This window comes from Phodopus roborovskii, unplaced genomic scaffold (genome assembly GCF_943737965.1).
Source record: "Phodopus roborovskii unplaced genomic scaffold, PHOROB, whole genome shotgun sequence".
Taxonomy (NCBI): Eukaryota; Metazoa; Chordata; class Mammalia; order Rodentia; family Cricetidae; genus Phodopus; species Phodopus roborovskii.
Window position 1 is genome coordinate 3,765,755 of NW_026126434.1, and position 25,740 is coordinate 3,791,494.

The 25,740-nt window shown below is 46.2% G+C and overlaps 1 protein-coding gene across 1 annotated transcript in view; it reads right to left on the minus strand.

The window, feature by feature from the left end:
* The window catches only part of LOC127223886 (protein-cysteine N-palmitoyltransferase HHAT-like), a 77,337-nt gene extending 52,548 nt beyond the window's left edge, over positions 1-24,789 (minus strand). Inside the window, exons 1-4 of the mRNA XM_051186578.1 lie at positions 24,688-24,789; positions 13,335-13,529; positions 12,189-12,404; positions 3,119-3,290 (exon numbers count right to left, since the gene is read on the minus strand). Of these exons, the coding sequence (XP_051042535.1) occupies positions 3,119-3,290; positions 12,189-12,404; positions 13,335-13,511 (565 nt within the window). The 5' untranslated portion in view covers positions 13,512-13,529; positions 24,688-24,789. The remainder of the gene's footprint in view (positions 1-3,118; positions 3,291-12,188; positions 12,405-13,334; positions 13,530-24,687) is intronic.
* Between the last annotated feature and the right edge of the window lie 951 nt (positions 24,790-25,740).

Consider the following 25,740-nt stretch of genomic DNA (forward strand, 5'->3'; position numbering starts at 1 on the left):
ATTACACTGTTTGACATTGCACAGTTATGAACAGAACTACTTTAGGGGATCTTAGGGAGGGAAGATTTATTTCATACATAGTTTCAGAAGCTTTGGTGTCTAGCCATTTGGCCCCCTGCATTTCGATAGAAGCCACAAGTATATAATTCATATTCATCAGATTTTCAAAACTAAAAGCCAAAATCAAGTGTCAATGAGATAAAACAGTAGAAACTCAAACTCTGTGCAGGGAAGCAAAAAGTATCTTAGCCAGAAAACTGATTTGGTATTAGTATGCAAGTGTGAGTATACACACCACACAGGAGCCAGCCATTCCTGTCTAGGCACATGCATGAGAACAGGCTCTCACGTGCCCTGGAAGGACTCAGCCAGCAGACTAGTTCCTGGCCAACATCTAATAATATGAAACAGAACATCAGAACACATTTTTAGTGGAATAGAGGATTGCCTTGTGAATTTACCACCTCCACATACATCACAGAGAGAGAGAGACAGAGACAGAGACAGAGAGACAGAGAGCAGTGATGCAAAACGTTTTCCTTATTGTGGATCAAGTGCCAGAGTTTAACATTGCTGCCCTACATGGAAACTCATACATGTGAACTCCAGGAGACTCAGAAATGCAAATATGGCATAGCAAACCCTGGGAAAACTCAAAGCACACACACACACTCACCTGTGGAAAAGACACACATGACATCTGGACTCACTGGAAAGATGTCCACCAGCAAAAGCAGATGATGAACCGACCACAGCATGGTGCTGTGTTTTGAGAACTCTGGGTGCTGCATACTTGCTGGAGGAAGTATCTCACTGGGGGTGAGCATTGAGAGTGTACAATCTCCTACCACTTCTGTCCACTCCCTGCTTTGTAATTTTGAATCAAGATGTGGGTTCTTGGTTTCCTGTTCCTTCCTCTATTCCTGTCAATTGCTGCCCTGCCTCCCTAACATGAAAGACCCCTCAGGAACCATAAGCCAAAATAAACTGTTGTCTGTGAGTTGCCTTGGTCATAGTGTTTTACCTCAGCAACAGAGAAGTAAATGCTACAGTGTATCAATACGGATGTGTCTTAGAAACATTCCCAAGTCTAGGAAACATTCCCAAGACTAGGAAACATTCCCAAGCCAAAAGACCACACCCTAGAGCACCAAATTGTAAATCTGCTTAGATGACAACATTTTAAAATATGCAATTGCTCGGACTTAACTATGGTCCAAGTACACACACGTACACACACACACACACACACACACACACACACACACACAGGTTATCTTTGAAAAAGCTAGTGGAGAAGTCAATGGGTTCTGGGCACAAAGCACTTCCAAAGTTCTAGTTAGTTCTTCAGCCAGATAAGGATGCTCACTGGCTGAACCTGAATCACTGAATCTGCTCCTTCCCCTTGTTGCTCTTAGGTGTGAATGGCATATGTGACAACTTTTCTTTGCTATTTAAGCCCAATTTTGAGTTGTTTTCCACCATTTGTACTTAAGCTGAAGCAGGCTCAGTAACAGGGATCTGCCTCTACACCAACCTTCAGTCCTATCCTGTTGGTCTCCTCGTATGGTTAAAACTTAACAGTATTAGTGACCTCCAGCTACAAACGTGTTTGCAAGAGGAGCCTAAAACAAGGGCACCCTGGCTTCATCAGAACATGGTGGGCATGTGCTGAAACATTACACTGTACTTCATAGATGTGTGCAATTGGGACATGTTGTTAAAAACAATTCTTATGAATCCCCATACCAAAGAAAATGCTGTTGGGATCTGTGCAAATGTCATTCGAGGTTTTAAATCTACTCAGAAAGAAAAAACTATTATTAAAAACAACTCATTGTTTTCTGGGTCCTGTGAGGCTCCTGTCTCAGAGACATTTTGACTTAAGCACATGTGACAAGGACAATAGAGATTCTGAAAACAATCTATAAATCACCCAACATATAAGAAGACAGGCTTATACATTTGCTGCCAAGAGCTTAATTTGCCTAGAGTAACACACACACACACACACACACACACAGAGAGAGAGAGAGAGAGAGAGAGAGAGGCACATAGAGACACATGCACATGTGCACAAACACACTCTTACATGCACACACATGCACACACTCCTGTGGTCTGGAAGTCAGACAGCAGATGAACACAGGAGTTCCCCAAAGGAACAAAGCAGGACAAGTGAGAAGGAAGATGACGATCAGGTCAGAGTGTGTGATCCCTGCTGTTAGGGGTTGAGGAATAAGGGACAATGGTTTTCTCACAGACAAACCCTATAACTGGGGACAGTGTTCTGGGGGAAAATAAGACCCCCATCCCACCTTGCTGCAGGATAGAGAAAGATGTAAACAAGCCAAAGAGATCAACAGAGAAAAGCAGGTGCATGTGTGTGCGCGCACACACACACACACACACACACACACCATCTACTGCATCTATAGGACATGTGCACACCACATGCACACACATACACCATCTACTGTGTTTACTGGACATGTGCAAACCACATGCACATGCACACACACACACACACACACACACACACACACACACACACCATTTACTATATCTAACAGGATGAATCATGAGGCCCACCATCTTACTGAACCCTCTAAGTAGCTCTACAAGGGCAAGCCTTGTTTTTGAGAAGAAGGTGTTCAGACAGATGTGTCACTAAAAGCTGCCCACCCTTGGCTGGGAGAGCTGGGATACAAGCCTATACCTCCACAACTCTGAAGTTCACAGGAAAAGGAAGTGTGCAGCCTGACTAGTTCTCAGAGCACCATCCCACAGAACAGCTTCCTGTGCCAGCCAGCAACCCCACTCTCTCCTGCTACATGCAATGCTGCCTCTAGTAAAGATGTAGGTCCAGCCATACTTGGTCGGTTCCAGCCCAAGGAGAGGGTCACTCACTAGTAACTCTCAGTTCACATGGCACAGCCCTCCCCCTATCAACTACACCAAGCAGCCCACACAAACCTTGGCCACTAGAGGAATAAGGTTAAACAATAAAGCAGGTTGACTCTGGGCCACTGCACCCCAAACACCCACAGGACAGTGTTTCTTGAGAGCCAACTGCTGTTTCTGGTCCTGCTGATGGCATTTCAGCTCCCACAGTTACCTAGGGTCCAGCAGGAAACACTCTCCAGGAGGGATATGCTGTTGTAGAGGGCATGCATGTACATGAGGTGGACCATCAGTTCAGCCAGCCACCACCAGCACAGCAGGCGGCCCAAGCCCTTGGCCAGAATGCCAAGACTGTGCTTTGAAGAGCTGAGCTCTGGCTGCTGCATCTGAAGAGGGAACAACAGAGAAGGGAGTATTAGACAGTGCTTGATCCCAAGCTGTGCAGGACTCTCTCCCGTGATGTTTCTGAAATGGTTTGTACAAATTATCCGTGCTGTTTCTACTGACAGGCCACTGGAGTTTGCTTGCATTAAGGACACTCAGTTTTCCCGGGAAAGAAAGTCATTCCAATTGGGAACTGCCCCCAGAACAAGAACAGGTGTGGCAACATGGTATCCTACAGCCAAGAACAATGCCAAATTCTGCACCATTCTATCCCAGCTTTGACCCAAGGTAGCCCAGGCTGGACCAGGATTTCAGATGCTCTGCCTCTTGAAACTGTCTCTCTTTGGGTCCTGGTCCCCCTGGCTGTTCCCACTCATCACCTCACTCATGCCTGAGCTGTTAGTCAGTCTAAGGAAATGCTAGACGCAGGAGAGGAGAGCTGGGGATGGAGTGTGAGTGACATGGAATAATTAAGGATGTCTGTCAGTCCACAGTTTTAAAAAAGCAGAATAAATACTCAGAGGAGACTGCTGTCTCACTCAGTAGTAATAGGCAGGATTCTAGCACCAACCACACAACTCCATGATCAATCCCCTGGGTCTTGGTTACCTCAAAATAAAGTAAAAACTATGGTGTTAGTGGCACATTTAAAGTGTTAACACCTACATGGCTTCCCCTTGTTTCCTCAAGGAGCTCCAGAACAAACCCAGTGTTACATGGAGCCCCACACTGAATGTGAGGTAGGTGTCTCCATTGTCTATGGACAGAAACACAGAGGGTGGCTACCCTAAACAACCAGAATCCCAGACCTTGGGGTTCTGGAAATTCCCAGACTCTGTACCACCTGAGCATCCCAGACTCTGAACCACCTGAGCATCTCAGACTCTACCGCCTGAGCATCCCAGACTCTGTACCACCTCAGCATCCCAGTCCCTGCTCAAAAGCCACTGGAATCTTGAAGCATTTCAGAATTTTGAATTAGAGTTGGTGTGAGGTTGAAGCCATCAGAGAACCCCTTCTACCGTGGTGACTTAGCCATGGGGTAACTTTACTGTGGGGGTAACCTCACTGTGGGGTCACCTCACTGTGTATTCCCACCAAGGCAGTAAGAATCCAAGCCAAGGGAACTAAGAAAACATGAGGAGACACCAAGCCCCCACTAGATGGACCACTTGTGTGGTGCCACATGCTGGTAGTATCATCTAGAAGCGAGCTGTCTAGATGAAAATGCTAGCAACTTAAGAGCTGTGTTGGCAGATAGCAATTCTCACACACCTGAATCTGTCCAGTTTCTAACAGGTGCTGAGTTTACAGTCCGCAGCCCAGGTCCCCAGAAACCCAGCCTGCATATGGGGTTCCAGGACCTTGCTGGTGTACTTGACAAACAGAGACAACAGATGGACAATGGCAGAAAATTCACTTTCCCAGCTTGCCTCTCAGCAAAAGGTCAATGTGGAGGCCCTCCTCAATGACCCCAAGCCACAGGCAGTTCACAATGACAGGAATACCTATAATCAAACATGAGGTCCACCTGGTAGCTGGCTGGCTTCTTGATAATGGCATAACTACTTCCCAGGAACCTAACTAAACCTTCACTACTGCTTTTCTGAGGGATATGTCTGTGCCACCACTGCCAAGGAAGACAGAGCGCCTCCTACAGTGCTCCCTGTAATGAACATGTCTCCATACTTGGAGCCATAGAAACACAGGTTCCTTAACTGCACAGGTGCACCAGGAAAAGGGTCCTCACCCAAGTCCTGTCAATTCACTCTTACCTAAAAAAGAAAAGGGGAGGGCTGCTTGGGGCTGGGGACTTTTGCTCAGTGAGTAAAACTCATGTGAAATAAGCAGGGGGATCCAAGTTTAGTCCAGAGCCCAAATAAAAATCTGGCATGGTCACTTAATCACTGAGGAGGCAGACAGGAGGATCCATCCCTGGCCAGCCTAGCCTAGCCTACATGACAAGCTGTTGACAAGAGAGTAATGCCTCCTGTCATGAACATACTCACATGCATGTACATGCACACACAGACACATGCACATGTGTGCGTATGCACACACACACACTCCCAGACACACACACACTCACAGACATACTCACACACACACACTCACAGACACTCACAGACACACTCACACACACAGTCACAGACACTCACACACACACTCACAACACACTCAAAGACACACTCACACACTCACAGACACACTCACAGACACACTCACACACACACTCACACACACTCACACACAGACTCACACACACACTCACAGACTCTCACACACACTCACAGACTCTCACACACACTCACAGACACACACACACTCACAGACACACTCACACACACAGTCACAGACACTCTCACACACACACACTCACACACACACTCACACACACTGTCACACACACACGAGCAGTCATTTGCCTTTCTGGAAGGTTGTGCATCCTGATGGTCCACCATCAGCACAGGGATCTTTTATTCAAAGTCATTTGTCCCTTGTCTTGCAGCAGGAGGGAGAGACTGCCGCACAGTGCTCACCCTCAGAGCTGCATGGAAAGAAAGCATTCCATCTGAGCCATTTCCAATTGAGGGCACTGTCAATCTTGAGATCATTGGAAACCACCATGGTGGGAATTTCAAGCCCAGACACCACTGGAAAACACTCATTAATCCGTCTGACAACTGTATTTTAAAACGCATTATGATTTAAAATCTCATTTCATGCAAATTGCATAAAAGGGAATGTTACCTTTCTCCCTCAAAGACAACTCTGAAGACTGAAGATGACAGTTGTCAAAGATGAAAGGTTCTTGTCCTTCCCGCAGGAGTCACATGTATGTCTGAAAGCAACGGCGGCCTTTCCCGGGACCAGTGTCCTCATTGATCCCTCTGCAGGGCTTCTGCCTACAGGGTCCAGGGTCCATGCATCCCTGGACCCAAGCTGTATTCCTTCAGAGTTGGGACGGCTTCTCTGTATCGTCCAAGTCCCTAGCCTACTCTGTGAAAAGCTTCTTACTCAACCCAGCATTAGTGGCTGAAGCCAGCCACCTGCAGCAAGGCCAGTGATGTTCACTGTTCTCGCCCAGGAAGTCTACCAAGCTGGCAGCTCATGCTGTATCACAAACCAGTACCTGGTCTAGACAGCTAGAGCCTCCAGACCCTCATACCCGCCAGATACTCTTTTCTCTTTAGCCTCTGCCACAGCAAGTCAGCGTGACAAGGTTGTGTCTTCTTCTCTTTTTCTATTTTCAAAGCAATAACTCAAAATTCACTATATAGCCAAGAATGTTCTTGTGTGTATGTGCATGTGTGTGTGTGCACACATAAAGCCACAGGCAAATGCTTAGTGTCTTCCTCTATCACTGTTTACCTCATCTTTTTGAGTCAGAGCCTCTCACTGCCTCTGGAGCTACTATTTTGGCTACACCCTTCTGGCAAGCACCCAAGACTCACCTGCCCCACCCCCCACCCCAGCAGTGGGGTTACATGGGTGCACTGGCTTATCCATCTTTTGTGTGGTGTGGGGATTCAAACCTAGGCCCCTGTGCTTATACATCAAGCACCTTACTAACTACTGAACTATCTTCCCAGCCCTTGATCTTGAATTTCTGATCATCTTGTCTCTGCCTCCCAGGCTGGGATTCCAGGGCCAAGTACACACCCTAACAACTGCACCTCAGCACCAGTTCCGACGCTCCTGCCTTTACTCCATCTACCTAGCCTGCCTTCCACATGCCTGTCTTTGTCTCCATCTACTATGTAAGGCGATACAAAGTCCCTCTCAGCGGTAAAAGATTACATGAATTAGAAGCTGTAGTGCTGACTTCACCTTTTCTCTACAATCAGTCATTCAGGTAGTCTCCAGACCCAGAGGCTCCTGACTCTCAGCACTTCTGAGACACCAACACCTATCTTCTGCCCTACCATGCCAGCCACTCTCTGCCAGGCCCACCCTGCTTACAGTGATTGTCTGGTCCCGTCCAACAGCCCGGCACAATGGCTTCTGACTAGTTACAACAGTAATGGCAATAGTGAGTATGATAGTATCCATTCATCAAGCCTCATCACTTCATGGGACCATAGGCTCCCCACAACAATCCTGGCTTTGCTGACCTCCCCATCCCACAAAAAGAGCAGCTCACCAAAACAGAACAGGGATTTGAAGCCCTCCACACTGAGGATACCATTTGTACACTGTCTCCAACGGGTGGGAAATGCAGCCTTGGTCAGGAAGTCCCAAGGTGTCCCACTCAGCCTTTCTGTCACCCTATCCAGTCTCCACGGCAGAGTCCATCTGCTCAAGGAAGACTCTGAGTCCTCAGATTTCCAGCAAAGCAAATCAGCATGCCACCCTTCTTTGCCCAGGCTCTACTGGACTCTGCCTCATGGTAGTTCAGATCTTAACTCCCCAGAAGTATATCAGGGAAGCAGCTGACACCTGGGTTCCTGAAATGCCACAGGCCAGAAATGGTCTTCCAGATAAGGCTGGGTAGTAAGTAAAGTGTCTTGTATGGTGGATGAATATTTCACATGTTCTACAGTACAGAGGACACCTCTTCCACAGTTCCCTCATGTGTATATGTTAAAATATGTGCTAAAACTTGGAGTAACATGTAATCTGCCGAGGTGCTGTTCCTCTTTCATTTTATTTATTGTCCCCCTTTTTTTTAACTTAAATTTGAAACAAGGTTGTTTTACATGTCAATCCCAGTTCGCTCACCCTCCCATCTCCCCTATAACCCCTACCAAACCCCAGGCCATCCCCTTTCTGCTCCCTAGGAAAGATGAGAGGCCTTCCATGGGGAGTATTCAAAGTCTGTCACATCATTTGGGGCAGGGCCCAGGCCCTTCCCCATGTGTCTAGGCTGAGGGAGTATCCCTCTACATGGGATGGGCACCCAAAGTCCATTCCTATACTAGGGATAAATACTGATCCATTACTAAAGGCTACATAGACTGCCCATGCCTCCTAACACACCCACATTCAGGGGGTCTGGGTCAGTCCTATGCTGGTTTCCCAGCTATCAGACTGGGGTGCATGAGCTCCCCCTTGTTCAGGTCAGCTGATTCTGTGGGTTTCTCCAGTCTGGTCTTGACTCCTTTGCTCATCACTCCTCCCTCTCTGTAATTCTCACCTGTATCTTGCTTGTCTCTTCTGCATTCTTTTCCATGTGAGATGCTGCTGCCCCCTGGTGGTGAAACGTCCTGCTGCTTACTCACACAGCATTCCAGAGTTCTTCCATTATTGATCATCCTCCTCTCCACCCAGTCTTTCCCTCTTATTTCCTCATTACAGAGGAGGAGAACACCCAAGAATCCCTCAGCAAATACAGAAATTACATGGCTTTTTGTACTTTGTGTGTATAATGTGTGTGATATGTGTGTGTTCCTGTAGAACATGCTTTGGCAGAGGACAATCTCAGGTGTCTGTCCTTGCCTTCAGCTTGAGACAGGGTCTCATGCTCACTTTTGGGTACACAGGTCTAGCTGGGTCACGAACTTCCAAGGAGTCCACCAAGCCTTGGCATTAAAGATGTGCAATATATGTCCGTCTTTGTCTGGGCTCAGGGGATCTGAGCTCAGGTCTCACATTTGCAAAGCAAGTGTTCTGCCCACTGGGCAACCTCCCCTAGACCCTGCCTGGCTTTTTATTCAGTATATTCAATATTTTCCTGTGGCTTGCTGAGCATTTTATTTTTCTGAGATGGCTTTAATGAATATAGGCAGACCATAAAAGGGTTTGATTTGCCCTTCCAAAGTCCCTACTCTCGGCAACTAAAACATATCAGAAAGAAATAAGACCCAAGTAGATCCTGAGCCCCTATAGGAGAGCCCAGTTGTCCTCAGGGGAATGGCAGTCTTTCGCTAAGGATTTGGGTTAACCACGGCCTCAAAGTCTACTCCCGAAGACCAGGCATGGGACCTGACTACATGCTGTTCCTATTGGCCCCTCAAGGCTGCAGTTGGAAAAGAGGGGATGAGAAATACGAAGAATGGCTTTGCATCTCAACAAAGTGCAACTCCCACTGGGCAAAGCTCCCCATACATATGACGCAGTTGGGGAGAGTCTCTTTCCTCTGAGTGGCTTTAGCCTACTTCCCCAAGAATTACTATCCATCCCGCGGGAGGGATGGGGCAGAGGTTTAGTTCAAAAGTTATTGGCTGGAAAATTGGGAAGGAGCCAAGTTCACAATGTCAAGGAAACTGCGAGAGGCAGGATGTGGAAGGTCTGAGTGTGCCAATCCTGTGCCAGCAGTGCCTCCACCCAACTCCTCAGACAAACCCGGGACAGTGGCTCTCAGCCTCCCCAAGCACGAGAGTCACCCTTTGGGGCACCTGGCAAGCCACAGAATTGAGCCTCAACCCAAAGACTTAGTCAGTCATAGGCCTGGGGGTAGAGCCTGAGAATTCACATCTGATAGTGCTGATGCTGCAGACCAGCAACCATACTCTGAGGTCAGCTGCCATCTCTAATCCACCTGTCTTTTACACAGTTATCTAAAACACAATCTCAAATGCAGATCTAAAATCACCTCATAACCAAAGAATGATCCTAGGGAGCCAAGCTGAAGTGTGGGGACCACAAAGCAAGCCTACCTTAGCCGGGAACGCAAAGATGTCTGCAGGGAAAAGGCCTGTCCTTTCACCGGCAAGTCTACAATGTTGCTATTGCTATCACGTAAACAGACTTCCAAATGAATGTGTGGCTCTTGAGTTTTAGGATGAAGTATAAACAGCTTGCAAGAACCTTCATTTATCCTCACCAGGCATCTTTCACATTGTCATAGAAACAGCAACACCTCTGGCCCTGTGCTCTAAACTGCTTCCAGATGTGTACATGCACATGTGTGTTATATGTGAGTGCATGCATTGTGTGCTGTGTGTGAGTGCATGAATGTGAGCTATATGAATGCAAGCAATGTGCTGTGTGTGTATGCTGTATGTATACATGCATAGGTATGCTAAGCATATGCAGGCATGTGTGTATACATGTGTGTCATATGAGGGTATAAGTAGGCATTGTGTGTACACATGTGCATCCATGTGTTGTGTATATGTCTGTATTACATTGAAGTGTCTTGTGTGTCTGTATGTTGTAATGTATTACATGCATTGTTGTGTATACATGCATGTTTATGTGTGTCTGTACATATTTTCTTCTTCAAGATGGCTGTGTTTTGGTGGAGGCAATGACCTTTGGAAACCACTGTTTTAGGTACTAACACATGGGTTAAACTCCCTTAAGTATGTCCCAGGAGATTAGCTGGGGTCAGGCGAGAAGTCTAAGTAGAAGGACAAAGGTGGCTTGACCTGATTTCTAAGACAAGAATGCTATGCAGAGAAGGCACAGGCAGAGTGAGAACACCCATCACCTTCAACATGCTTCAATTAGATTTTTTTTCTCACCTTGGCCTCCAGAACAATTGAGTGCACATCAGGGCTACTTCATGAGCACTCAGAGTAAGAGAGCACACAATCTGCTGAGCAGCAGGCATGCCATCTGTCTTCCTACTTCTTCAAGTGAAATGTCACAATCCAGCTTCCTCCTCCATGGCCTTCTCTGCAGTGGCTATCAGTAGCTATCGGTGGCTATCAGTAGCTATCGGTGTCTATCAATGGCTGTCTGTGGCTACCACCCAAACCTCACAGTAGCCAGGTATGAACCAAGTGGACACTGCCCCCTGAAAATCACCCCACCTTTAGACTGAGATTACTTCAAAGCCTAGGCAAGTGTGTGCTCAGATCCACAGCACACCTAAGTTGAAAGACAAACGATGCACAGACAAACACAGTCAACAGTCCAGGTCTTGGCCTTCAGTAGAACGTCTTTCCAACACACAGCGGCCCTCTCAGCACTGACAGCAATAAAGTTAAAACATTGGTCAACGCTGAAAGCGCTGAAGGTGCCATGTCTTGTAACATGCTCAGTCATGGCTTCACTCTTTATGTGAATCGAATAATCCAGCTCATTAGTATGTGATTTTGCTTCAGTCTTTAATAAATGGTGAAACTGGATGTACACCAAATAATGATTTTAAAATAAATGTCTTTAAGATTCATTAGCAGTAATAGTTTGATATGCCTATATCATTTCTACACACCCGGGTTCAAGTAAAAATTCATCTGGCAAGATAGGCTTGCAGAAGTATCTTTAGGGCCATTTCAAGATTGTTATAAAATTCACTCAGTGAACTCTAGCCATCAAATCAAACAGCAACTTTTAAACTCAAACCCTGAGCCTGTGAAATGGCTCAGTGGGTAGAGATGCTTGCACACAAGCTTCACACACTAAGTTCAATGCCCAGATCCTGAAGGTGACAGGGGTGAACCAGTTTCCTATAGTTGTCCTCTGACTTCCACACACATGTTGTAGCTGATGTGTGCCTGCGCACGCGCGCGCGCACACACACACACACACACACACACACACACACACACGAACAAAAATTTAAAGCCAATTCTAATGCAATCCAGTTCAAAGACACTAACTTAGAACTCACATCCCAAGGCATGATGCAGAAAAATATTTAAGTCTTTGTTTTCCATTATTACACCATTCAGTTTCTTAAAAACCCGCAACTCATAATATAGGATAGCCTGGAACCTAAGCAAGGTATTCTGGGAAGTATGGCACAAGAGGATGTCACATTCTAAAAGCCATTTTCTACTCCATATTCATGATGACACAAGAAAGGCAGCCATTGCCAGAAACACCACCAATTCTTTACCCATTAGACTTTGAGTGATTTCTGGTTGTACATTTAGAAGCTTTTTACTGTTCCTAAATTTTTGGTGAATCCCACACTCAGTATGCAACCCCATTTTGGGGGTCACAACTCACTATCTAAAAGGTAGAAACCTATACAACACCAGCCCTGCCCCCCCAGATGACTCTACCTGTTTGAAGAACTCCGGGAAGTTGATGATGGGCCCATTGTGGAAGACAGGATAATAGAAGACATAGGCCAGTAACCACAGGAAGGAACAGGAGGTGCTCTGGGCAGGCGGGGGCTGTCGGCACAGCTCCAGGCTAAAGCTGGTGTAGTACAGGCAGCGAACAGTCAGTGTGAACTGTAGCAGGTAGTATTCATTTTCTGTCTTGTACCACCGCCTCTGCAAAAGCAACAATGGAGGGCAGCCGCTGAGTGAGGGCCAAGGCAGCATTAACCCACACAGGAGCTGGCTGGGGACCCCTGACTTTGGCTTCCCTGGGGACAGAGCAATGAAAGAGAGTCGAGTACAAAGCAATGTCAATTAAAATCCCACCAGCAACCAAAGCAGTGTGTGCTGCTGTGTAGCTGGGTGGTAGAGCAGGTGCCTTGCAAATCTGGGACCCTAGGTCCAGCCCTTAGCACCAAAAGAAATACTTTATGGTAGTATATACAAGCTTCAGAATCAGGACAGAGTTTTAATTTGGTCCCTATGGGACTTGGCAGGCTGTACACATAATTAACCACTCAACAGCTATATAGACTGTCTCTTGCCCAATGTCCACCTCCCCCAAACACACAGCTGACAGACAATTGTGTCTGTCAAGATGTCATCCCATTATCTGTGACCTTGAGGCAAAACACTGTGCTTTCACTTTCTATACAAAGTGCTTCTGTGATTATCTGTATCGGTGGCTAGTTAATAAGCCTGTCCTGTCAACTGAAAATAAAGACACTGGTCTGACTGTCTTAGGGCCACTGTAGACGTTGTGTGTCATAAGGAAGATGAGTGAAAATGGCCCCTACAAACCATACAGCACTCAACAGTCAGGGTTAAGCATCTAGATAGTGGAGAACTCTGTTGCTATCTCTTTGGTCCTATGACATCTGTCATCCTCCATTAACATCCAAACTGGGAGAAAAGGTGACCCTGGACAACCTGACAGGGCTCAGACATAAAACTCAGACTGATGAACAGATGCAGTGACCGGAATGTCCACTAGGCGGAGCCCCATGGAGAGGCTACTGTTGTTCTGAGAGTGAAGACCACATATGGACTGGATCAGAGCCTTCCCCTGCCCTGTGGTAAGGTGCATAGGAGGCAGACACTTACCTTAACTTCCTCCACACTTTGCACCCTCAGGGTGAAGAGCAGGAAGAGAGAACACAGCCAGGACAAGAGCACTGACCGGAACTGGGCCACACAGAAGGCGATGGTGGTGTGGAGAAAGACCATGGCCATGCCTGGAAGCCCCAGCACACACCAGCAGGCCCACATTCCATAGACCATGATGATCCAGGCTCTGTGCTGTAGAAGGGTGTCCCAAAGAGAAGAACAGGAGGTGAGTTCATGAGTATGGCTAGGAAAGCAGCTGTGTGGATGAGGGCAAACTTTTATGACCAGTAACCAAACCCTGTTCTCACTGCCCTGCCAGGTCCACCAGGAATCGAGCAGTCACTCTCTTGCCTTCAGAGCCTCTTGGACCATATCCCAAAAGAGTCAGATGCTCAGCTGTGTTCTGAACAGACATAGGGGGCCTCACCAGCTGGGAAGACCACATCCCCACACCCTGCAGACAAGGCCCTTCAGAAACCTGAATGAGAATGACTTCTGGGAGCCTTAGAAAAACCCAGGATGTCTATGCCAAGGCTTTCTGATGTCTTAGAGTTAAAGTCAAATATCTAACTACATATTTTTGAAGTATCCAACTGGTGCATGTGCTACTGAGGACACCCATTGGATGCAACCCAAGCAAAAGTCATAACACACTTGAGGATCATTAGGCTTGGTTGTTTTGGTTTTTTGTTTGTTTGTTTATTTTGTTTTTCTTGTTTCTCTTCATAACCCAATTTTGCAGTCCTTGAGTGTAAACTTTTTAGATGACAGCATGACCCAGATGAAGCCAAAGGTTGAACACCATTAGCATATTATTCACAATCAAATTTATGTCACAGAAAAAAATGTATCTTCTCAACTTTTTGTGATGTCAAGTTCTTTAACTGATTGACATGTTCTTCACATTTCAAGAGAATCTGAATAGTATTCTGTTTAGTTGGCAAGTAACTTAGTTGTTTCACTGATTAACCAGACAGTGGGTTAACAGATCTTTGCTGTCATGGTGCCTCTGTCTACATCCAAGTGCTAAATCCTCTTTTTAAAACTGCAATAGGAGCCTGGTATTGGTGGCACACACCTTTAGTCTCAGCACTTGGGAGGCACAGGCAGGTGAATCTCTGTGAGTTCGAGCCTAGTCTACAGAGCTAGTTCCAGAACAGCCTCCAAAGCAATACAAAGCAATACAAAGAAATCTTGTCTCAATAAACCTAGAAAACAAAATTCTTTCTGAGCTGGAGAGATGGATCAGTGGTTAAGAAAACTGGCTATTCTTCCAGAGGTCCTGAGTTCAATTCCCAGCAACCACATGGTGGCTCACAACCATCTGTAATGAGATCTGTATAAATAAATAAATAAATCTTTAAAAAAAAAAAACAAACTGCATTAGGTCTGGAGAGATGACTCAGTGAATAAGAACACTTACTGTGCAAGCATGGCAACCTAAGCTCAGATACCCAGAAGCCACCAAAGCCACACATGCATCTGGAACCCCAGCATCCTATGGAGAGGTGAGAGGCAGAGGCAGAGGCAGAGGCAGAGGCAGAGGAAGCTTGAAGGCCAGCTAGCCTGAAGCGCATAGCAGTGAACAAAAAACCCTGTCCCAGGTAGAACCCGAGGTACAACAAAGGTTGTCCTGTAACTTCTACACATCCCTAGTGACACAAAAGTGTCTGTACTCCTACACACAGACACACATACATCAGATGTATATAAACCCCTACAAAGATAAATAATTTTTCAAACTGCAATAAAGGACCAGCAAGATGGTTCAGTAAAACTGCTTGTCACCAATGTTGCGAGTCTTGTGACATGAGTTTTATGCCAGCGTGAAGGTGGAAGAAAATAACCAACTCTACAAAGTTGTGCTCTGACCACACATGCCCACACTTGGCACAAACATACACAATAAAAAAAGACTGCCATGAAGAGATGAGCATATCTCAATAGGAGAGAGCTTGCCTGGCATGTGCCAGGCCTTTGATGTGGTCCTTAGCTCTACCAAAAATCAAGAAAAGAAAAAAGCAGTAAGGGGTTTTTCCATTTCATTTTATATGTACAGTCTCTTTTGCCTGCATGTATACATACATGTGCACCATGTGTGTAGTGCCCACAGGAGATGGTGGAGTTACAGACTGTTGTGAGCTACTGAGAACTGGGTCCTCTTAACTACTGAGTCATCTCTCCAGCCCTCAGGTTTTAATATTAAATGTCCATGTGTTGGCACAGTTTGAAGCTTTGCATCTCCACAAACTACCTGCATGATCTTCCGCAAGCTGCATAAGCTCTCTGCAGCGCAGCTGTTTGCATATAAAACTGGAGCAGTGACTATTTCACAAGGTCACTGTGCATGTGAGCCACATTTAATACACATATGCAAAGTAAGGGCTCCTTCTGAGCTGTGTCTATAGTTCAGTTGACAGAGGGCTTGGCCGCCATACATGAGGCTCTGTCTTCTGGTGAAAGGGGTGAGCTGAACCTGGTGGCCTGTGGCCTGCCCTCGCAGCATCTCAGGAGGTGAAAACAGGAGGATCACAAACTGAACATCTAACTGGGCAACTTAGTGAGACTGTCTAAAAACAAAACAGTACTGAGAGCATAGCTTAGTGGACAGGGATTACCTGACACACATGCGGTCAGAGGTTCAGTTCCCAGTATGGCCAGAGAGGCAGGCAGGCAGATAGACAGACAGACAGACAGGGACAGGGACAGAGACAGAGACAGAGAGAACCGGGTACAGGACAGGCCTGGAGTGTAGCTTGCCCATCTTGTCCTAGGTGTGGGCCTCTCTAAACAGTCGCCCACACACTCCTCTTCCTATATTACAACCCAAGAGAACTTCTGAAATGTGAGACAAAGTCAGCCACTTTTGCATTCCAAGAAAACCAGAGAAATGTAGTGTTCATTTTTGTGGTTTTTTTTCCATCTTGCTAACCACAGAAAACAGCCACATAAATTCACCTCAGACTTTCCCCAACTCTCCCACCTCTGGGTAGAGTCCAATTTCCAGAAACAAGGTTGCCAAAGACTGATTTTGGTGTAGCACATGGTTTTAACAAGTCGGGGGAAAGGTTCTTTTCAACACAACTTACAGTGTGTGCTATGGAGCCTGTGCACTCATGTCTACTACACACATATGCAGTACACACAGTCACACTTTGAGTGATGCTATTTGATCTGCTTGGGGAAAGCCTGTTTGCTGAGCTTCATTTGAAAATCACCACAGACAGAAGCTGCTGCTCCAAGTTGGAACTGAAAGAGGCTTCGGCAATACTTAGCAGCACTGTCCAGGGAGTCCATGATGGATTTGACAGCAGCCACAACAGCTATTTTGTGTGCAGACTAACACACCCCACTCCCCTCCTGCAGAAAGACAACACTGGGTGATGTCCTGAGACAGCATGGAAACACTCTTACTCTGACTTCAGATTCCCAAACTTTCACACTGCCCTCACCCTCCCAACCACACACATCAAGATGCAAAGTAGAAGTGTTGACTAACACACCCTCTTGCTGTGCAGAACTTATGTGTGAACCAGAATGCAACTAAAATACTCACGCTCAAATTTAAAATGTTAAATGGCATTGGAATCCCCACCTACCCCAAACATCATTAAAACCCAGATACAGCATGGCCAGCCCTGAATTGACACCAGGACAGGCCCATAGTCCCTTCCACACACAGGCTGAGATCTGGAATTGGTGGTACAGAGAAGGGTCCAGAGTGGCAGGTTCATAAGAAGAGGATTAAGCAACCCCACACAAATCTCTGATGTGCTTATGTGTGGCTCAAGCACTTGTCTATCTCCTACATATGAAGTCTATCACATAAACTGTTTTAAGTTTTCAAAAATAATAAACACACACACACACACACACACACACACACACTGTTTTATCCTGAAACAATGCTTCTAACTTGTCATTAAATAGACCAGAAAATTCTTTTCTAAGTTCTCAAGGATCTGAGCAGATACACAGGGCTTTGGCCACATACATTCTATGTCAGTCTCTGGTTTCTTAAAAGGTCAATTTATTTTTATGTACATGAATCTCTGCTTGAATGTATGACTATGTGCCATGTACATGCCTAGTGCCTGGAGAGGCCACAAGACAGTGTTGGATCCCCTGGAAATGGAGTTACAGGTGGTTGTGGACACTAAAAACTGAACCTAGGTCCTCTGCAAGAGCAGCAAGTACTCTTAACCACTGATCTGTCTCTCCAGACCCCTGACTCAGGTTGTTAAAGCCCACTATCTTGGGGTTTCTATTGCTGTGATAAAACACCATGACTAAAGTAACTTGGGTAGGAAAGGGTTTATTAGTCTTACAAGTCTATATCATTGTACATCACTGAAGGAAGTCAAGACAGGAACTCAAGCAGAGCAGGAACCTGGAGGCAGGAACTGATGTAGAGGGCATGGAGGGATGCTGCTTACTGGCTTGATCCTCCTGGCTTGCTCAGCCTGATTTCTTATAGAAGTCAGGACCACTGGCCCAGGGATGGCTCTATTCACAATGGGCTGGGCCATCTCCCATCAATCACTAGTTAAGAAAATGCCCTACAGACTTGTGTACAGCCAGATCTTATGGAGGCATTTTCACCCCTCCGATGAGGTTAGCTTGTGTCAGGTTGACTTAAAATTACCCAGCACACCCACCTAGAAGTCAAAGTGGCCCAGTTCACTTAAATGAGAATCAAGTGAGAACTATGGTTGGTAATTATTGATCTCTAGGAAAGAAAGCACAAGAATCCAAACCCTTCCCCAAAGCTTCCATCACCTCCCATGACACCCCCCAAATGTCCACACATACATCTGGGCTTCTGTAGCTCTAGGTTGACACCCATCTACTTAACAACCAAGGAAATAGAGGGGAAAAAGAAAATCAACCTCATTATTGAGCTACAAAGCTTCTAATTTAGAACTTGAATTTTAAGCAAATACACTTTTACACATTTTTCCTTTTGTGACTATATGTGTGTGCATACATGTTTGTGGGTATACATGCATATGTATACATGTGTGTTTGGAAGGTCAGTCTTGGGTGTGTCATTCCTTAGGTGCCATCTACCTTTGTTTATTTTTTTATATTTTTAGTATTTTATGTCATTTATTATTATTGATGTGTATATGTGTGTGTGTATGTGCACACACGTGCGTGTGTGCACATACATGCAGATATGTTCATGCTAGGTTGCTTGTGTAGAGGTGAGAGGTAACTTATGGGAGTTAGTTTTCTCCTTCTACCATGTGGATCCCAAGGATCAAACTCAGGTCATCAGACTTGGAGGCAAGTACAGCTGAGACATCTCATTGGCTCACCACTTATTTTTTGAGACAGAGCCTCTCTGAGACTGGCCTGGAACCTGCCAAGCAGGCTAGGCTGACCAGCCAGTGAGTCCTAGGAACCCCCTGTCTCCCTCACCCACAAAATCCAGATTTTTAAAGTAGGTTCTGTGAATCTAACTCGGGTCCTCAGGCATGTTCAGGGACACTGAGTTGTATCCTCAGGCTTGCACTGTGTTTTTCTAATTGGGATTTTTATTAAGATAGTCATAGGTTCATGTGCACTCATAATAAATGACAAAGACAGGTGCCTTTTGTATTTCACTCAGTTTCCCCCAAAAGTAGCCTTTTTACAAAACCAAACAACATTATCATAACCAGGACATGGATATAACTACAATCCACCAAACTTACTGATTTCTCCAGTTTTGTGCCTACCTTCTACACAATTCTACCACACATGTAGGTTCCATGTCCACCATAACAAACATCTAGAACATCCACACCCATTTCATGCTCCCCTTACCATTCCTGCCTCCCATCCATTAATCTCTTCTCCATTTCCATAAAGAAATCATATGGCATGCTGCCAAAGACTCGACTAAGTTGCTGTGGCATCACCATTTTCACTCTCATCGAAGCATTTTCCATGGTCTCACCATTCTCACACTTGTATTACAGGGTTTTCCATGGTATGGACAGTCACAGTTTGCTTAATCGTGTCCCAGCTGAAGGTCATCTCTGATGTTTGCAAGTTAGGGTTATTTCAAGTAAATCAGATAAACACATCTCTCTGTACTGGGTTTTGGTGTTAAAAATCACTTCTTGTTTCCCAGGAATGAATGTATGCCCAATGGAGCACTAGCTGGCGGCATGCCAGTTGCATGTCTAGCAGTACAAACAGCTTTCTGGTCTGCCTTTGTTCATCACCAACAGGGGTTCATGTTCCGCACCCCAATAGTATCTCTGCGGTTCCCAAGTTTCAGCAGAGCCTTTCTGGAAAGTACTATCTCATTGTGCTCCAGCAATGGGAATAAGAGCCCAAGGGATGTGATGCTTGGTCAGATCAGCTGAAAGAACTCTATGGGAGCAAACATGATCCAAGGCTTTCAGTTTTTTGATGGATGAAAAGTAAAATGGGAAATTTCCAAAAGTTCAAGATGTTACAAAAAACAAACAAACAAAGACTTACTTAACAGAGCTGAAGCCAGACTGAGATCACCATGGCCTTTTGATTGGATGCAGTACACATCACAGAAAATGGAGGCATGCAGACACCATGCCACATTCCACTGCAACTTGGGCCACTGATCTACTTCTCAGAATGGACCATGACCAGTTTCCCAGCTGGTCATGTAAGCTAAAATCATTTCTTGTTCAAATTGCATGAGTGTAAAACCAGAATCTATCATGGTACCTAACACAAATACTAAATGACAGAATAAATTGTTGAGTGGGAGAAAGGAAAGGGTGGATAGGTGGGTGGATAGGTAGATGTTGATGGGTGAATCAGTGGGTGGGAAAGTGGGTGGCTGGATATGAGTGAATTGATAGATGTATGTATGGATGAGTTGGATAAGTGAATAAATTTGGGTTAGTAGTTAGTGTGTATAGTTGGGTAAAAATGATTGGAGAAGGAGTGTGGAGATTGGCAGGTGAATGGACAGTTGTAGAAGATGGATCAATGAGTGGATGGTGGGTATGATATGGGTATGTGGATGGTAGTGAGTGGGTGGATAAATAAATAGGGTTGTTGGATGGGTAGCTGAGTAAATGGATAGATGAGTAGACAGATTAATGAAATGGATAAGGTGGGTGGATGGATGGGTGGATAGATAGATGGGTGGTGGAGAGGTAAACACATAACGAACAATAGATGAATGTGGTAGTATATAGATGGGTGGATGGGTAAGCTTCCCAAAGTATTCAGATTTAACTTGACAGAAGACAAATGTGAAAGTCTGCTGTACGGAGTAAGGTTTTTCCTCCCGTTGCCAGTCTTATCCCGCCACCCCGCCAGCCCCATATAACGCACAGAGACTCTGTATTTGATATTATGCTTTGGCCAGTTACTTGTTTCTTATCGGCTAGCTCTGTCTTAAGTATTAACCCATTTCTATGTATTTCCACGTGGTCTTACTGAGAGCGGAGGAATGGCGGTTCTGTTCTCTCCAGACTCTCCATGTTGACTCCTCCTTACTACTTCCTCTTTCCTCCTTGTCTCCTAATCCCTCCTATCTTCCTTTCCTATTGGCCAACAGTGCTTTATTCATTAACCAAAATGAGAAACATATATACATAATGGCATCTCCCATCAGTCTACCATCTTCCACGCCTCATACTCTACCTTACTCTTTAAAGATTTATTTATGTATTTTATGTATATGAATGCTCTGTCTACGTGTACATCTGCATACCAGAAGATGGCATTGGATCCCATCACAGATGGGTGTAATCCACCATGTTGGTGCTGGGGATTGAACTCAGGACCTCTGAAAGAGCAGTCAGTGCTCTTAATTTCTGAGCCATCACTTCAGTACTCTCCACCTTACTCTTTAGAGAGGCTTTCTTCCCCGCCAGTGCAGACAACGGCATCACTTCCAGCTCATGACCTGTCACCTGCTTCCACTCATACCCACTGGTCCACAGAAGCCCAGCAGCAGCCTCAGAGAAGATGCCCCTAACAGAAGGTACTGTCTGTCACCTCTGTCACACTGGAGATGACACTAACTAACCATGAGACCTGTGCCCAGGCTAGAATCAGCACCAAAGACAAAGCCAGAGTTGCCCTCCTTTCTTCTGAAGTCTATATACTCCAAACCTTCACAGCAGTCAGGACCCTTCGAAAACACTCTGGCAATGGCCCCTTTCACACCACTCTGTGTCTGCTTCAGGTACTTGTGCTTCAGGTACTAAGTGGTAGCCAGATGTGCCTCAGATGCCCTTGTTTGCTTGTCTGTAAGGAGGAACGAGAGCCCAGCGTTTGGGTCAGTACTCCCACTGCTACTGGATCAGAACACATCTGGCAAGAAACCACTCAGTGAAGCACTGTTTGAGAAGAAAAGGACATGGCTTATTATGTTTTATTTCAACTGCAGCTAAGTACTGAAATAAATAAATATTAAATTAAGTAAGAAAAGTATATACATAAATAAAGTCTCCCCAGAAGAAGAAAAAGCAATCTGCCACAATCTGAGTCCAGACAGAAGCACCCCACCCAGCTCTTCGTGGGAGTAATTGGCAGTGGGCTTTTATCCAGGGAGCTTCATCTCATTAGACCAGCTTTAATGGAGGGAGTGAAGCCTGTTCCAGGAGAAACATCAGTGCACGAGGTTTTATTTATATGTACATCTGACACTCCTCAGGAAGAGGCCACTCACCCCATGAAGGGCCAACCCCAGAGGGCCAGTTCCTCAGCCCTGTGCACACTCTGCAGTGAAGACCTGAGCCATGGGGCCACGACTAACCATGGCATTCTCAAGCCAGACCACACCAACAAAAACACGGCCAGCCTTCTCAGAGCTCCTACAGGGACATTTTAGTTCTGAGGGCAGAGCACACGGTGTCTGGGGTGGTGGAGAAGCACAGAGGCATGAGAGAATAGAGGCAAATGTGACCTACTCCCACAACATCCAATCATAACAGACCCATAGCCAGAGCACAGCCATTACTCAACCTCCTTGGGTCTCCTCACAAAGCTTGGAAGAAACCCAGAGAGGGGCTGACCTGAAGGAAAGGTATTTAATCTCAGCTGTATTTATTATTAGTTTACATGACCACAGGAAGGGAGAAGGGGAAAGGGGGCAGGGAAGGAGAAGGCGGAGGAAGAGGAGGGAGAACTCAGCTCCTAGAAGTAGCCTTGCCCTCATTGGGAGGTGGTGGCCACCCTGGGTGGAGGTGGGAAACATTCTTTAGGAGTCAGAGCTGTGACCAGAAGCCAACCGACGCCTGCCCCATTCCATCCCCACCTCCCACCCCCTCCCACCCCCACTGCACTGCCCAGCTTCAAAATGCCCCAGAGGGCAGCAAAGTAAACGCAGCTGCAGCCCAAATCTTTCCACCCTGAAAAAACACCAAAAACAACTCTGCCAATGAAGGCCTTGAGGAACACTTGGTCCAGGTGGTGAGAGGCTGGGACTAATGAGGCCAAGGTTGCAGTCCAGACTCACAGAAAGGCCAAACAGGCATACAAAGAAGCACTGTGGCCCAGCCCCAAGGAGACCTGCCAGCCAGCTGCCTCACACACAGCCCAGCCTCGGTCACACAAGGGTGAGACACACAGGGAGATGACTCAGCTCTCACTCTGCCTCCTCCCCAGCACAGGATCTGTTCTGCAGATTTAGCTGAGTCTGCCTGCCTGCCCAGACCTGAGAGCACACCACACAGGAAGCTGTACAAGATAGTTCCACTTCCCAGGCCAGAACTGCAAGGCTTTTCCCGGGAGGGCTCTGACTCCAAGATGGCCAGCACACTACTCCTTGCCCTCTGCACTTACTGCAGACAGGATAGCCACCACCATGCCAGGCATGGCTCAGTGATCAACACTGCTTCATTTCTGGCTTTCCAGTTAGCTGAGCACACGCCCCCACACACACCATGAAAGCAATCCAGCTCCAAACAATCCAGTTCTATGCCCTGACCAGCCTGAAAGGAGCAGTTCAGAAGCACACAGTCACAAGCCCAGACTCACCTGGATCCTGCAGGACTGGAACCTGTCAGCACACAAATACAGGTACAAATACATCTCTGCCACTAAGCCACCTCCCAACCTGCCTCAATTCTTCCTTGAATACCACATAGAAAACTCCCAGGAGCAAATACCAGAGGACAAGGGCAGCTGCCACCAGGTCCTCCTCTCTGCCCACCTGCAGGCATCACTGCTTAGCAATCCAGTCCCCAGAGGCCATCTCCACTGCAGACCCGAGGAGACACAGGCTGGGAGGCCAGAAGTGACTGCCTCCTCTCAGATGACTCTAGTTTGTGTCAAGTTGACATAAAACTAACCACTACAACTGCAAACTACCATGTGGGTGCTGGAAACAGAACCCAGGTCCTCTGGAAGAGCAGCCAGTACTCGTAACTGCTGAGCTGTCTCTCCAGCCCCATTTGTCTCCACTTCTTTTTTTTTTTTTATTTACACCTTTTTTATTAATTTATTTTTTACATTCCAATCCCAGCTCCCATCCCCTCCTTCCCTCCCACTTTCCCCACTACCTCTGCCTCCCATCTGCTCCTCAGAGAGGGTAAGGCCTCCCACAGAAAGTCTACTAAGTCTGTCCCATCATCTAGTTGAAGCAGGACCAAGACACCTCCCCACCCCCACACTGTGTCTAGGCTGGGCAAGGTATCTCTCCATATAGAATGGACTCCACTAAGTCAGTCTGTGCATTGGTGTTAGATCTTGGACCCACTGCCAGTGGCCTCATATGTTTTCCCAGTCACACCATTGTCACCTATATTAAGGGAGTCTAGTTCAGTCTTATGCAGATTCCCCATTTGTCAGACCAGACTCAGGGATCTCTCACTAGCTCAGGTCAGCTGATTCTGTGGGTTTCCCCTTCATGGTCTTGATTCCTTTGTTCATATTATTGCTCATATTATCCCCCACTTCAATTATACTCCAGGAGCTTGGCCCAATGATAAGTTGTGGATTACTGCACCTGCTTCCATCTGTTTCTGGAAGAGGTTTCAAGCTTCTCTGGGGTTGTCAATTGTAGGCTGGGTATCTTTTGCTTTATGTCTGGTATCCACTTGTCTCCACTTCTTAGCAATAATCTCTTCTGAAATGTGAGGCCATACACATTCTCCCAAGCAAGCAAGTCTTCACTAGACCATTCCATTAGGAATGAAGGTTTGTTCATTCTGAAACCTTCGTATTCAGTGGTTTTAGGAGATAATTTGGAGGAAGTCAATGAAGGGCAAGATAGAAAGACACCTTCAACTGAAGTATCACTTTACCTAATACTGTCCCCAGGCTTCCCCACTGATACGAAGTTTCCTGATTCATGGCTCAGGCCTCTTCATCAAACCCAAAGCTTAAAAGCACATGACAAATGGACTCGTACCTTCTTCGCCAGCAGTATGGCCAATTGAGACACAGCTGCATGGCCAAGTAAGAGCCACACCAGGCTCCGCCTCCCCCATTCCAGCCAGAAGTTCCACTCAAAGTCAGTCGAGTCCTAGAAGGAAATAACAAGAGGTGGCATTATCAGAGGGACCTGGCCATGTGTGTGACCAGGAGAAAAGGCATTACCAGAGGGACCATGCCATGTGTGTGACCAGGAGACACACACACACACACTTCCCACTGACCATGTTTTCTCCAAGGCATTTGGAGAGAATTGTTAAGTCTAAGTCACAAATGAGACTGATATAAAAGTTGGGAATCACGACCCAAACTATGTAATTTAAGACAGCTGTGGGTCTTATAGCAGTAGCAAAATTACAGTTATGAGTAGCAATGAAAATTTTATGGTTGGGGGCACCACATCATGAGGAACTGCAATAAAGGGTCACAACATAAAGAAGTTTGAGAACCATTGCTCTAGGGGGTTGCTCTAGGGGACACAGGCAAAGGATCCAATGCTTACAGACTTCCTCAGCTACATGGTGAACTTGGGGCCAGCCTGGACTACATGAGATCCTGTCTCAAAAAAAAAAAAAAAAAAAAAAAAGGTAGACGCACAATGACTACAGATCATATTGCACAAACCCATGCCTCCCCTACAAAATGTGCTCTTAAGTCTGGAAGTGGTGATGCTGCATAGTTTTAGTCCTAGAACTTGGGAGACAGGCAGAGCTCTGTTGAGTTCGAGGCCAGCCTGGTCTACAGAGTGAGCTCCAGGACAGCCAAGGCTACACAAAGAAACCCTGTTGAGTGGGCGGGGGTGGGGGTGGGGGGAGAGCGCTGTTGATTCACACATATCATGTCAGCTCTCCAGAATATCAAAGAAACAGTGTGTGTCCCTGTAACATGGAGAAATTAAACATTTCCAGTCCTTGGGGACTGTCCCTCGGGCCCTTATATCCAGAGAATTTGGTTTCTGCTCAGAAAGTCATCTGACCTTCACAAAAGTGAGTTTAAAGTCCCACATGGTGATACATGCCTGTAATTTCAG